General features: G+C 32.2%; 1 protein-coding gene and 4 non-coding genes across 5 annotated transcripts in view; 1 reads left to right on the forward strand and 4 right to left on the reverse strand.

Annotated features, from left to right (window-relative positions):
- Positions 1-3,660, reverse strand: part of LOC111621361 (interleukin-1 receptor-associated kinase 4-like) — an 18,173-nt gene extending 14,513 nt beyond the window's left edge. The window contains exons 1-3 of the mRNA XM_023363472.1: positions 3,626-3,660; positions 3,041-3,264; positions 1,590-1,759 (exon numbers count right to left, since the gene is read on the reverse strand). Coding sequence (XP_023219240.1) covers positions 1,590-1,759; positions 3,041-3,258 — 388 coding nt within the window. The 5' untranslated portion in view covers positions 3,259-3,264; positions 3,626-3,660. The remainder of the gene's footprint in view (positions 1-1,589; positions 1,760-3,040; positions 3,265-3,625) is intronic.
- A 369-nt stretch (positions 3,661-4,029) lies between these two features.
- Positions 4,030-4,101, reverse strand: Trnaq-uug. Its single transcript has one exon. It is a non-coding gene; the product is annotated as a tRNA-Gln (tRNA).
- A 671-nt stretch (positions 4,102-4,772) lies between these two features.
- Positions 4,773-4,844, forward strand: Trnaq-cug. Its single transcript has one exon. It is a non-coding gene; the product is annotated as a tRNA-Gln (tRNA).
- Positions 4,845-5,149: 305 nt separating this feature from the next.
- Trnal-caa lies at positions 5,150-5,265 on the reverse strand. Its single transcript has 2 exons — positions 5,228-5,265; positions 5,150-5,195 (listed from the first exon to the last, which is right to left on the reverse strand). It is a non-coding gene; the product is annotated as a tRNA-Leu (tRNA).
- Positions 5,266-9,496: 4,231 nt separating this feature from the next.
- Positions 9,497-9,568, reverse strand: Trnaq-uug. Its single transcript has one exon. It is a non-coding gene; the product is annotated as a tRNA-Gln (tRNA).
- Positions 9,569-13,512: the final 3,944 nt, after the last annotated feature.

The raw sequence follows: 13,512 nt of genomic DNA on the forward strand, positions 1-13,512 counted from the left end.
AATGTATTACTTGGCTTTAATTTGAGTATGTTTTTCGCGTTGGAACGAATTATTTGGTTTTACATGTAATCGTATGGGAAAAGATGATCCACCTTACGACATTTTCATGATACGATCTCAGTTTCGGAACGGATTAATTTCGTATCCTGAGGTACCACTGTACTTTAAAGCTATACATGAATATTATCAGGCTAGAAACGACTATAATATTAATAATTTATAAGACAATTTGGCACTAGAGTTAGGTGTTAGGTGCCATCTCTTGATAAATTTAATAATTACAATTTTAATTAAATAATTTAAGTTCTAAATTCATGATGGGCAAAGAAAAAAGCAGTTTTAGTGCCCACAGGACAGAGTCAAAGGATGAAAAAAAAAAAATCACACAGGTTGTAATAAAAATTAAAACTTACAGTAAACTCCTGCTAACTTGGACTAATAGGGGATAAAGATTGTCAGAGATTTTACAAAAAGTCTGAGTTAGCAGGGTGTCATAACAGATTAACTGTACATTTGACACTGTTTGAACTATTAACAATTATATTCAATATAAGAGTATCATAAAATATTCATAATGAACTTTACTAATTAGTATTTATTGTTCTTTTAACTTAAGGATATTGTATCTCAAATGATATATATTTATCAAATTTTCAATAAACACTATAACTAAATTTAGGATTAACCCTTTTGCTATTGTGAATATCCTATCTCATTTTAATATTAATTCTATTTACATTAACAAAATTATTAAATTTATATAAATAACCAACAAATCTGTTAATAGCAGGAGCAAAAATTTTTAGATCAGAATGCTTTCATCTTTTTCATATTTAAAGTACTCTTCATTCTATTACAATTAAAAGAATTAGAATTTGTTAAACATGAAAGAGAGAGAACATTATTTTAGAGAGATTTGAAAAAGCATCAAAAATCTTTGCAACAACATTCTGTGTTCTCAACATTTAACAATCACAATTCATTTCAATTGTAATTGATTGAAGAATGTTCATGTATTTTTAAATTTCCCTTTCTCTAAAGTATTTTTTTTAAAATCTCTAAAATCATTTCCTTTTAACAAGAACTTGTTTGAGTGTTCTTCCTAAAGTTTTCAAGATTCTTGAAAAATAAAAAACTACTTTTCATTATTATTAAGTTCTTGAAATCATAATTAGTATTATTTTATTGACAGGCAGTATTGTATAAGCAGAATACTCAGTGTGATTCAGAAAAATATTGATACAGTTCCAATTTCAGACCAAACATATCTTTATACTTGCTCTCTAAAAGAGTTTTGTTATCTTGTCAAATCTCTTATCTGAAATCAGGATTTTGGATTAACAATATTTATATTTTACTTTTTTAATGAAATATATTTGATTCATTTTTGTTTATTTTGTATCAAATTTATTATGTTTTTGTAATAATATTTTATAGTAGGAATTTCATGTAATTATAAGTTTTATTAATAAATTTCAATAATAAATAAGTTTTATTATTGAAGTTAAATATGTTTTATTATTATTATTAATTTTAAAATTTTATATAAAATTAGCATTTATAAAATAATTAAATTTCTATTAACTAACCTCTCAATAATTCCTGAGATACAAAATCTGCTGCCCGGTAAAATTGCATTTTAATAAACACATCTAGTAAATGAGCAACAGTAGGTCTTTTTCTGCCAGAATGATACCAGTGTTTTAACAAAGCATTTCCTGGACTATTACCTGGGCGATTCCATTGCAGTTCTAAGTTTCTATATTAAAATATTTATCATAGTAATTATAATTAATTACACTTGAATATTAAAATACTAAAATCAACTTATTAGTGCAAAGTATTTTACAAATTTTTGTTAATAATGTATACGTTATAGTTAAAAATATTGATCTAGTAAATTGTATGCTATTGAATAATAATTTTTTATAAGGAGTACTTTAATAAGTTAATTTATGCATAAATTAAAGATATTAACGCTTTCAAATTATTATTTTACTGTCAAAAATATACACAAAAGTTAATTTCAACAACGTTTAAAATATAATATAAATCACTGTATAAATCTTAATGCCAAAAATACACTAAGTACTGCCTGATTTTTATTAGTATATTTATGCTATTTTTAATTAACTTTGATTGATTTCATTAATTTTCACATTGCATACTTATACATTCTCACTGTTGTCAGTCTGTCCTTCGTTAATTTCGGGAATGGAGTTATAGACAAATATTGAGATCAGATATAGAGTTTAGGGCCAGACACCTCAATTAACTATATACAAACTTCCAGTCTGTACTGGAAGTCACTTAATCTTTTAAATTAAAATATAATTAGAACTGCAGCTTGTCACTGTGACAATGTCACAATAATATACATTTGATTTTTAGCATCATAATTTAGTCTAAAGATAAGGAATTATGCTGCTATATTCAATAATTAATAATTATAGATTAATTTTGAATTTAATCAAATAATTTAGAAAATTCTAGAAGGAAACATCAAACCAAGCAGGTGCATAGTCTTGAGTTACACAAGTAGCAACACAAACATGAAGAGTATACAATGGTACAAACTCATATCAATAAAGCCATTAAGACTATCAGCAAATGGTCCACAATGGGATGGATCTGTGACAAGCAATAGGGTCCAATACATCCAGGACAGCCTGCCAATAAAAATTTTTGGAATTGCTCACTTGGATTTAATCCTAGGTCCCCAGATTAGTAAGCTGATGCCTTAACCACTCAGCCATCCATCCAGCCCAGTAAAACCATTCATTGAATGAACTCATATATCTGTGTTGCTATATAATTTGACAAGACATCCACGACTCAAATCTGCAATCCTTACACACTAAACAAGCATGTTATCAATTACGTTATGTGAATTTCCAATCCAAATATAACTGGTAACCAGTTATGATATTTATTATACATGTTCAATTATAAATTAATAGGATATTCTTACATTTTACTCATTCAAAAATTGTTTTTTATTGAATATAAAAAACAGTTAGAATATAAAATTAAAAAATACCTGATATTATCATAAGATAAAAGAGGTTCTCCTTCCTTATCTAAATTTGGCAACATACTTGCAAATTCTTTCCAGACATCATTGTTTGAACTTAATAAACCAACAAGTCTATTATGAGCCCAATAGGGCAAATGACGAAGTTCCGTGTTTGCAGAAATAGTCTCACCTTTACTACTTTGAAATGTCAAATTTGTATTAGTACTAAAGTTGGGATGCATAATTATCTGAAATATAAATAAAAATTTATTTAACAAAAGCAATATTTATCATATAATTATAATATGTAAAATTGAAATAATTAAGATTAGTAAAGACTTGAGGATATTTTAGTATCTGGTATATGTCAACAAGCCAAAACCATCACAATTAAACTTTTCATTTGGTCAACCTGGACCAATTGCTTTTTTAACCATGGGCCAACAAATATCAATCATTTTATTTAATGCTCTTTTTGAGGGTGGCTAGGGACAACATTTGACCACTAAAGAGAAGGGTTTAATTAATTGCACACGTGGTTTATGTATGAATCGTAAAAACAGAAAAAAAATAAAACTATTAATTTACTTCATTGGCGATGATACATACAAAATACACACGTTTCAATTTATATATACACTTGTATTATCTCTTAATTATACCTACTATTATTATAAAAACTTTTAGATATCAATTTCGATTTCAAAACAGTCAACTTAAAACATTGTTGCCAACTTAAATGATATATAAAAAAAATATATAGTACATCTATTTTCATTTTTGTTTATAATTTATTACTTTCATTACAACACAGTTTAATAAAATATAGTTAATTTTATTTCGTTTTATCTAGCATACATTACACACAATAAATATCACAACGAACATTTTTGATCGAGTACAATACGGTTGGACATACACGTACTATATGCTATCCTGCGGCAGACTTTTCTATACGTTCTAAGGCGTCATAGTTGCATAGGGCACGAATTTCGACGACAGAAAAAGACAAGAGGTCTCACCGAGATTCGAACTCGGATCGCTGGATTCAAAGTCCAGAGTGCTTACCGTTACACTATGAGACCTCCGCCTAAGCCGCTTCTCGAAAGCCCATTTATAAGCCAATCAGAGTGCCAACTGACATTACTTGGTTCGTTCGTCACATGCAACGGAAATTTGAGTGTCGCAAAAGGGATATATTATTGTCCTTCGTCGTATATCGTGTAGGGCGGAACATCCTCGCCTTTCTTCGCGTTAACTAATTTGATGGGCGTCGTTCAACGATTCGGCTGAAATTCGTTAAGTATTTTCGATCGCACGCTGTCTTTCGTAGTGGAAATCGCGACGTTCTCCAACTGACACTTGCATTGCACGATTTGGTGCAATGCAAGTGTCAGTATTGTGCCTCTGTGGTGCGAGCGCCGTGACCGCTTCCGATAAAAACACGCTTGAAACGAATTAGTGATTCGATTATTTAGACACCGATCACGGACAGCCATCGACAATTTACGATCCGTTTGCTTTCCACACGACGAAACGAAACACGTTTCTTAAATTCTTTTTCACCATGTCCGCCGACCTCAACCGTCATTCTGTTCGCGACAGATTTGTGGCAACAGCTTCGCTTTTTAACGAGAAAGTGTAGACGGAGAGACTTCCATTATCGGCAACAACAGATGCGGCGATATCTTTACGCGATAGTCGATAAGGCAATCTGCAATGCATTAAGGTGATATGCGGCAGGCGGATCTGGCGAGGTCCCATGGTGTAATGGTTAGCACTCTGGACTCTGAATCCAGTGATCCGAGTTCAAATCTCGGTGGGGCCTTTTTTTTCTTGGCCCTGTCATCGTTCACGCAATTGAAGGCGACAGCGACAGTAGAATTCACAAACTTCTTTTGCTTTGAATTTAGAACAGAAACTGTGCTTCACGCAAGTGCAGAGTTTCTGCTCGACGCTTTGCAACGTTTCCATATGTTTATTCTACTTCAGCGACGGTTTCAAAACGGAATTCAACATGTTGCAAAGTTGTGACCCAATTAGCATTATAGTTTCGAATCACAAAATGTCTTCCGGGCGCTTACGTCACACTAAAATAGACATTTTCAATCAACCGCTCATAACAAAAGTTCGTGTCAGGAGTGGGATTCGAACCCACGCCCACTATCGTGGACCAGAATGCACGCTCCCGCAATTACAGGAAGGGTCTACCTTGAGTCTGGCGCGTTAGACCGCTCGGCCATCCTGACGTTATTCTGCGATTACGATTGATGCCTAATCAATGCGGAATATTCATTTCTCGTTATGTTCAAGCAGTTTTATGACAGGCCGACGTTTTACTAACTAAACGATGATTCAATTGCAATTGTTTAGTTTACGGAATTTCGAACGAAGTTATCACATGTTTTGTTTCTTACAAGAAATGAAATTTCCCCGGACTGAGTAATGACGTCGACGTTAAATTACGAGTCGTTTTTCCATTTTGATACCAGACTATTGGAATTAGGGGCGGGAGGTCCCGATTAACTATACGTCAACTTCTAATGCATGACAGAAGTCGCTTTATTTCAATTCAAAACTCTTTTCTTGAGAGGACAGGCCCCAATCTATTGCTAACAGGAAAAGTATGATGTACGGGAGCGAGGCAGCACATTACTAATTTGAGATTGAGAGAATATATTTTAAATTAAATAAATTTAAGATACGGTGAAACAAAAATTGCTCGGTGTATGTGTAAATTTACATCTTTATTTTCAGTTGTTAAATATTATAAAGATTTGAGAACAATTTTAAAAAGTTGTTAAATTGTGTTTCTTTTTTTCTTTGTTGATTGTTTGTGTATTTTTTACAGTTGGAAAAGGCCAGTGGCCATAGTGTCGTCTACTTTAAATAAATAAAATACACAAGAACCGTCTAAGAAAATCACACGACTTATCAATAACCAACTTTTAAGGTAAAGTATTGACTTCAGTAAGATTTCAGCTAAAAACATTTATACATCATAGGAGATTTTTAATTAATCTACTTAAAATAATTTCTCCTAATCTTTCGTTATGAATCGTGTACATTTTCTTCTGCTTTGATTTTCGGTTTAATTGTTAGAAAAATTATTTCAACTTTAATTATAAATTAGTCCAAAAATAAAACGTGCGCATATAATATTTGGACTGATACACGTAGTCAATTAATATAAAGTTTAAAAGTTTTATTAAGTAAAAGTTTATATACACATTTAATTGTTCAAGATAATTATAATTGTGGCTTAGACATATGCTAACTGCGATATTTCCCTTTTGTTTTTATTCGGTTGTCCAGTGTTGACACGCACGTTGCTGGCGAAAATCCATTATTTTCCGGTCAGAATTTCATCGTCAGTTGAGAGATTTCAAACGACCGAAGACGGTGCTAAGTTGTCACCGTCGACTTTAATTAACTTAATTAATTAAGTGGAAGAACACGTCCGTCGTAAGCGATGACGAAGGACATGTATCATTCCAAGAACCGTCAGCAGGAAAGGGAAGACGCCAAACCGCCATTAAAAGTCACGTCCGGTCATTAGGTCATAGCCAGGTAAAAGTCCATATCCGGGTAAAAAAAGTCACAATCGGGGGGAAGTCACATCCGGTGAGAAGACCTTGGAGATTTATTTCTTCTAGAAGAAGATCTTCATTCACCAAAGCTTCTTTTTCCTCTTTTTCAGAATCGATTTACACTCCTCTTGCAGTCGTTCCTCGCGTGCCTGTCTCTGCACCGACCATTCCGGAACTTCTGGATATCTCTGTTCCAGGTAATCGATGACAGACAACGTGCTCTCATCGGGAATGACGACAATCACCCGTTTCTTGTCGGGTTCACCAGATTTCTCCTTCGCACCCGCCAGCACTTCTTTCGGACGCACGCGAATCACTCTAATTGAAGAGGAAGACGTTTCTGATGTCGAGGAGCTATCCTCTTCACTCTCTCCTCCAGAGGTATTCCAATTCTTCAACGCTTTGAAATGATCCATTCTGCAAGCGAAAAACAAACGAGTATTAAATATTGTAGAACGAGCGTTAAATTATGACATTATTAAAAAATGAAATAAAAATTTAATACGATAGAAAACGGTCGTTTTAAGTACAAGAAAAATTCTAATCACAGATGAATATAAAGTTGAAATGGAATAATAAACGAAAACGTTAAAATTATTCATTCATTTAATACGATAGAAAACGGTCGTTTTAAGTATAAGAAAAATTCTAATCACAAATGAATATAAAGTTGTAATGGAATAATAAACGAAAACNCTTTCGGACGCACGCGAATCACTCGAACTGAAGAGGAAGACGATCCTGAAGTCGAGGAGCTCTCCTCTGGACTCTCACCTCCAGATATATCCCATTTCTTCAGCGCTTTAAAATTATCCATCCTGCAAGCAAAAATACAAACCGAGTATTAAATATTGTACAACGAGCATTAAATAAAGACAATATTAAAAAATGAAATGAAAATTTAATAGCATAAATACGATAGAAAATGGTCGTTTTAAGTACAAGAAGAATTCTAATCACAAATAAATATATAAAGTTGTAATGGAATAATAAACGAAAACGTTAAAATTATTCATTCAATTATTATGTATTAAATATATTATAATAATATCAGTTATATGGTTAATAAAAGTCATGCTGTTCTGTTGATTGTCATTAAAACTAATGAAAATATTCTAGAAGAAATTAATAATGAATAAACTCATGTATTCTAATTCATTAAAGGTTAGATTAATTATAATAATCTCATATGGGATGCAATGTGTACGCATATGTAATATACACACACAAAATTATAACGGGAAACGACAGAATTTATTATTCGTGTTTGCTTTAACAATTCGATTCGATTGACGAAAATTAACAATGAAAAGATTGAATGCATTTTCCCAAAGTAAGTCAAATGCTCGATTTTTCTCTTCGAAAACAATTGTTATCGAAATATTCGTTGTGGGAAAATTATCGCTGCTAATCGTGACTTTCCGCTTAACAATGTTAAAAACACCTAAATCTATAACGATCAGGCACTAAACTTACCCAAAATTATCGCTTCAACTACAGCAAAACGCAGAAAACATTCAAAACAATTCACTAAATCGCATTCCAACAAAGCAAAAGACAATTGTCGAAATTCTATTGTTGCGTCGCGACTCAGTTTGATGTTAAAAAATTCGATTATTTGACAGAATTTCGTCTGTCTTTCTATAGCAACGGACCATTCTGCTTTTTGTCTGTAGTCTTTCACTCATGCCCACAGAGACCAAGTGTAATCCATTTTGTTACAGTCAGGATGTTCGAAGACGCTCATAAACTAAGTCGACTTGAGTAGGATTCGACTTAAATTGAGCAATGCTTAAATCTCCTGGAACTGTTGTTTTTAAATTGTTGTTGGGCTGCAATTTGAACCCATTGTAGATCTATAAATGCCCATTGTCATACACCTGTCTAGCTTTCCTTAATCTTGAGAACGCAGTTAGGTATATAAAAGTCGAGATCAGATATGAAAAAATTAGGAGTTGATTGCATCGGAAAGTTCATATATAGTTAATCTTTCGATTAACTATATATAAACTTTCGATGCAAAGCGGAAGTCACCTTATTTCCATTCAAAACATTTTCCATTGAATTTCAGGAGTTAAATAGATGACAGGCACGACTCTATTGCTGACAGGAAAAGTATGATACACGGGGGCGAGACACTACAGTACTAATTTGAAGTGGAAAGCATTTCTTTTAAATTAAATTAATAAAAAATGTGATTAAAAATTTCTGGCCGGAATTCTGACGATATCACAATAAATAATTGCTGGTTATTTTTTTAATTGCAACTTTAAGAAATTTGAAAACAAATGGCTTATAAATAAATAATATAGCTTTTTTTCGTTTCTGGGCAGGTGATTTCAATATTTCCTTCGCAAGAACTTACAATATTTCACACGAAGAAAATTTACAGGTTTTTCGTGTTTTTGCTTAACACGAAAAACACACAAAAACTTTAATTAAAAACATGAAACATTATCAGCATTAAAATCTAATAACTTTCCAAGATTAACATTACCGCGATTTAAACACTTACTATGATTTAATAAAAATACGTAATAGACAGTTAAATTCTCTTCACTTGTCGCCATTTCCAATCACAAGGAACAACTGTACATTAAATTGTAAATTCGTCAGCTCTTTTGTTTCAAAAGACTTATTTTATTTGTACATGAAAAAAGGTAAAGTATAAAATGTTTATACTATTCTGCCAGCGATTACAACGATTAGATATTTATTCGTCTAAAGTACTTAGCGATTACACAATAAATATCATAATGAACATTTTTGATTGAGTGCAATACGGTTGGACATATACGCACTGTATGCTATCCTGCGGCGGACTTTCCTATACGTTCTAAGGCGTCATAATCGCATAGAACACGAACTTCCACGACAGGAAAAAAAACAAAGGTCTCACCGAGACTCGAACTCGGATTGCTGGATTCAAAGTCCAGAGTGCTTACCGTTACACCATGAGACCTCCGAGTAAGCAGCTTCACGAAAGCCCATTTATAAGCTAATTAGCGTGCCAACGACCATTACTTGGTTCGTTCGTCACATGCAACGGAAATTTGAGTGTCGCAAAAAAGTTTTCGTCTTCCGTCGTATATATCGCGCAAGGCAGTACATCTTTGCCTTTCTTCGCGTTAACTAATTTCATGAGCATCGTTTAACGATTCGGCTGAAATTCGTTAATTATTTTCGATCGCATGCTGTCTTTCGTTGTGGAAATCGCGACGTCCGTTGCATGGTACGGTCTTGTCTTCTAATGGCTCTGGGGACCTATTCTGAGCTCTTATGATAATTCACCGTGAGCGATACACGGGACATTCGATAAGTCCGCTTAGCGAATGGCAGTTGAACCTTAGACAAATCGCTATTCTGCGCTTTACGTTAAGTGAGTTTCGCTACGGGTAGTCGGTCGAGTTGCGTCTGGGTTCCACGCTATCGATAGCTATTATGCTTTAACCAATCACAGTTTAGTTAACATTGTATTTTTGTCACGTGACTGAAACCCGGCATTTTCTAATCGAAGCACATGGTTTTAGCATTGTCGTGTACCAGCGCTAGTGAAATAGTTTTGTTTTAAAATGTCGAAGAAAGCACAAAGAAGCCAGCGAACTAAAAGACGCCAGTTCGAGATGCTCGTTAATTTAATGGAAGACAAGCCTAAATTAATGTCAGAGAAGTTAGATGCTTCTTTTACCGCAAAAAATCGCCAGAAGTTGTCGCAAGAAATTGCTGAACGTCTGAATTCCGATGGAGTCAGCTCACGAAAAGATCTAGAAAGACAGCGAAAAGTAACTAATCTCTTTGAANACTTTATGAGAGCTTTTATACTTTTATAAAGCTGTCTGTAATGAAAACTAATTAACTAAGGATTTTTCTGCCCTGCCAGGGTGTGGCCGAGTTATCCGGAGTGCCGGGTTATCGAGAGCCGAGTTTTCGAGGTTTTACTGTATATGAATATTAGCAGTATTGTAACAAGCTTTATATATATACGTAATGCCGTATATATGTCTATATACGGTTCTGACTATATATGTGAAGCGATTAAAACATTAGCTTATCGCTCTAGGTGATTCGAGATTTCATTCTGATAGCTGAAAAACATTAGAGACAAGAATTTTTTATTGATGGTTTGTCCAGATTAGAGATCATAACTTCCCTTGATTCGTCAGAATAATTTCAAAATTTGGCAAAAATGTTTTAAAGTTTCCGAATTGGGTCTTACTCAATAAAACGATCGATTTTTGTGTCATATATTAAAACAGACTAAAGAATAGGTGACAGCATTTTGATATTGCTCAGAGTACTGTATACAATATCAAATCTTTCAATTTATTACTATTATTAGTAAAATAAAAAACGTAATCTCTGAATCAAATCTTCGGGAGTTGACAAGCTTAGTCTGAATATGTCAGGCCCCGTCCCTTATCATCTGATCTTCCTATAGTGAAAACTGGCCGGCTCACGATGGTTTTAAAAATAAAGACTCACTTAGAGTTTTAAAAATTTGTTCACAGGGAGGAACGAATTTTAAAAATTTATATGTACTGACGTTGATATTTACATTGCTGATTTTTCGTTTAATATTGTCGGTCGAATGTCATAAATATCGCTATAAAGAACAGACTAAATTAATTTAACAAGAAAAAAATTCATCTTTCATCTCGTGGTTCATTTTAGATACGAGTCTAAGAAAAACTACAATTCTTGATATTTTAAATATTAAGGCGTATTTTTAAAATTATTATTTTACTAGATCTAATGTTTACCAATGACATCTAGAATAATTATGTATCTCGAGTGATTATAATTTATTAATATTTCATCTAATAAAAAAATTCTATATACAGAATTTTGAGCGTTTAATAAAAATAAAATATATGCTATGAAATAATTTCTGAATATAAAATTAGAAGAAGGAACCATGGATGATAATAAGCCATTTCCAATTCTTAAAACAATTTGGTTTAAGTTTTAAATATTCTTCATTTGATGTTTTCGTAATTTTTTGATAACCGTTGCAATCTCTGAAGATGGGCTTCAGCTAATATGTTGTTTATAATAGTATATTCGGAATTCTGACAAGTTTCAGGAGACACTTCGGCTATTGCTCCATTTAATTTATTATTTTCTGCATCGCTCGTGATTGCGCCCATGTACTCGTACTCATCTTCGTCTTCTGGAATTGCAGAACAAACAAAGCGATTTACTTGATCAGTAACATTGGCACGACTAGTAGTGCAAAGCGATAAATGACTTTCTGTTCTTTCGAACACTGTCTTTGCTTTCTGTATTTCACTTGTTTCATCACATTTTTCTGTATTCTCCTTATCGTCTTCTGTTTCTTTGTCTTTTCTACTAAAATATTTTTTTAGCATTTCCATTTTTTAGTATTTCACGTATTATTGATTTACTTCCTAATTACAAAGTGTAACTTTTGACAGAAGACGACAATAGAAATTATTAAATAATAATAAAAGCCCTTATAAAAATAACCATTTATTACGCAACACGTTACTTTTATTATTAATTTAAAAAAACTTAACTAAAGAAGTAAAAAAAGTCATCTTTCTTTCTTTAATATAAAAATTTTTTTATTTATAAATAGGTTTAAAAAATATATCTAACGTAAAATTCATTTTTTAATCTTATTCCTTAAATAAAATCTAATAAAACAGTGTATATTAACTCCTTTCGAAGGAAATGTTTTGAATGGAAACAAGGTGACTTCCGCCTTGCATCGAAAGTTCATATATAGTTAATAGAAAGAGGAGGCCTCGATTAACTATATATGAATTTTACGATGCAATCAACTCCTAATCTTTGCATATCTGATCTCGACTTTCATCTACCTAACTGCGTTCTCGAGATTAAGGCCAGACAGTGGGCATTTATACATCTACAACGGGTTCAAATTGCAGCCCAACAACAATATAGAAACAACAGTTCCAGACGATTCTACCATTGCTCAATTTAAGTGGAATCGACTTAGTTAGTATATCGTAAAAATATAAAATATATGGCTACTCTAACGCGTGGATGCCATGTTGAGGCCAAAGTTGCAGTGTCATAGCACTGTTTAGCATTTAAATGAGCAGAAATCAGATTCAAAAAGAAATTATATTAAATTAAACATTTTTAGAAATAATTTTTAATTATGTTCGGAATAATTGTAGTTTATAAGTGATGGACAAAATATATAACAATAACAGGGCTAGAAGCACAAAAGTGAAAATATTAAAAAATTATATTTAGCGGATCACATTTATTCACAGCGCTATTGCAATATAAATAATATAAAAAATTGCATTTAAATTTGAAAATATAATAAAGACAAAAATTATAAAAAAATCAATAAAGTTTATTTTTAAACAAGAAAAACTCAAGTAACATAGTGTAACATAGTAACAAATAGTGATTATCTGCATTCCTTGCAAGGAATGCAGATAATCACTAAATATCAATCATTTATTAACAAAAAGGGTAATTTCCCTGTTACAGGGGGTGGTACATTTGTTAATGAAAGGGTTACAAAAAACTTGCAACAGTTTCCAAATTATTATTAGACTTATACTCTTATTTGACAATTGATTTCAAATATACACATTCCAAATAATCACAATCAGTAACGTCAAGGATGACAATACAGAAAATGTTAACATTTACGTAATAATAATAAACAATGAAACTGTTGACTTTAGTTTATTAACATTTCTGTAATCTTGATGAAATAATTATACAGTTTATATAAGTCTTTTTTATTGACATTATTTATGTTCATTCTAAATTCAAGGAGAGAACCGCACTGGAATATCCGTTTAATATCAAGTGAATCACACAAACTTGCTAAACCTTGACGGTTCTGTAATAGGTAAAAAATCGACAGACTCAGAATTACACCAGGTGCATTGAGTA

This window comes from Centruroides sculpturatus, unplaced genomic scaffold (assembly GCF_000671375.1).
Source record: "Centruroides sculpturatus isolate CEXI.00-Female unplaced genomic scaffold, Cexi_2.0 scaffold275, whole genome shotgun sequence".
In the NCBI taxonomy this organism is placed as follows: domain Eukaryota; kingdom Metazoa; phylum Arthropoda; class Arachnida; order Scorpiones; family Buthidae; genus Centruroides; species Centruroides sculpturatus.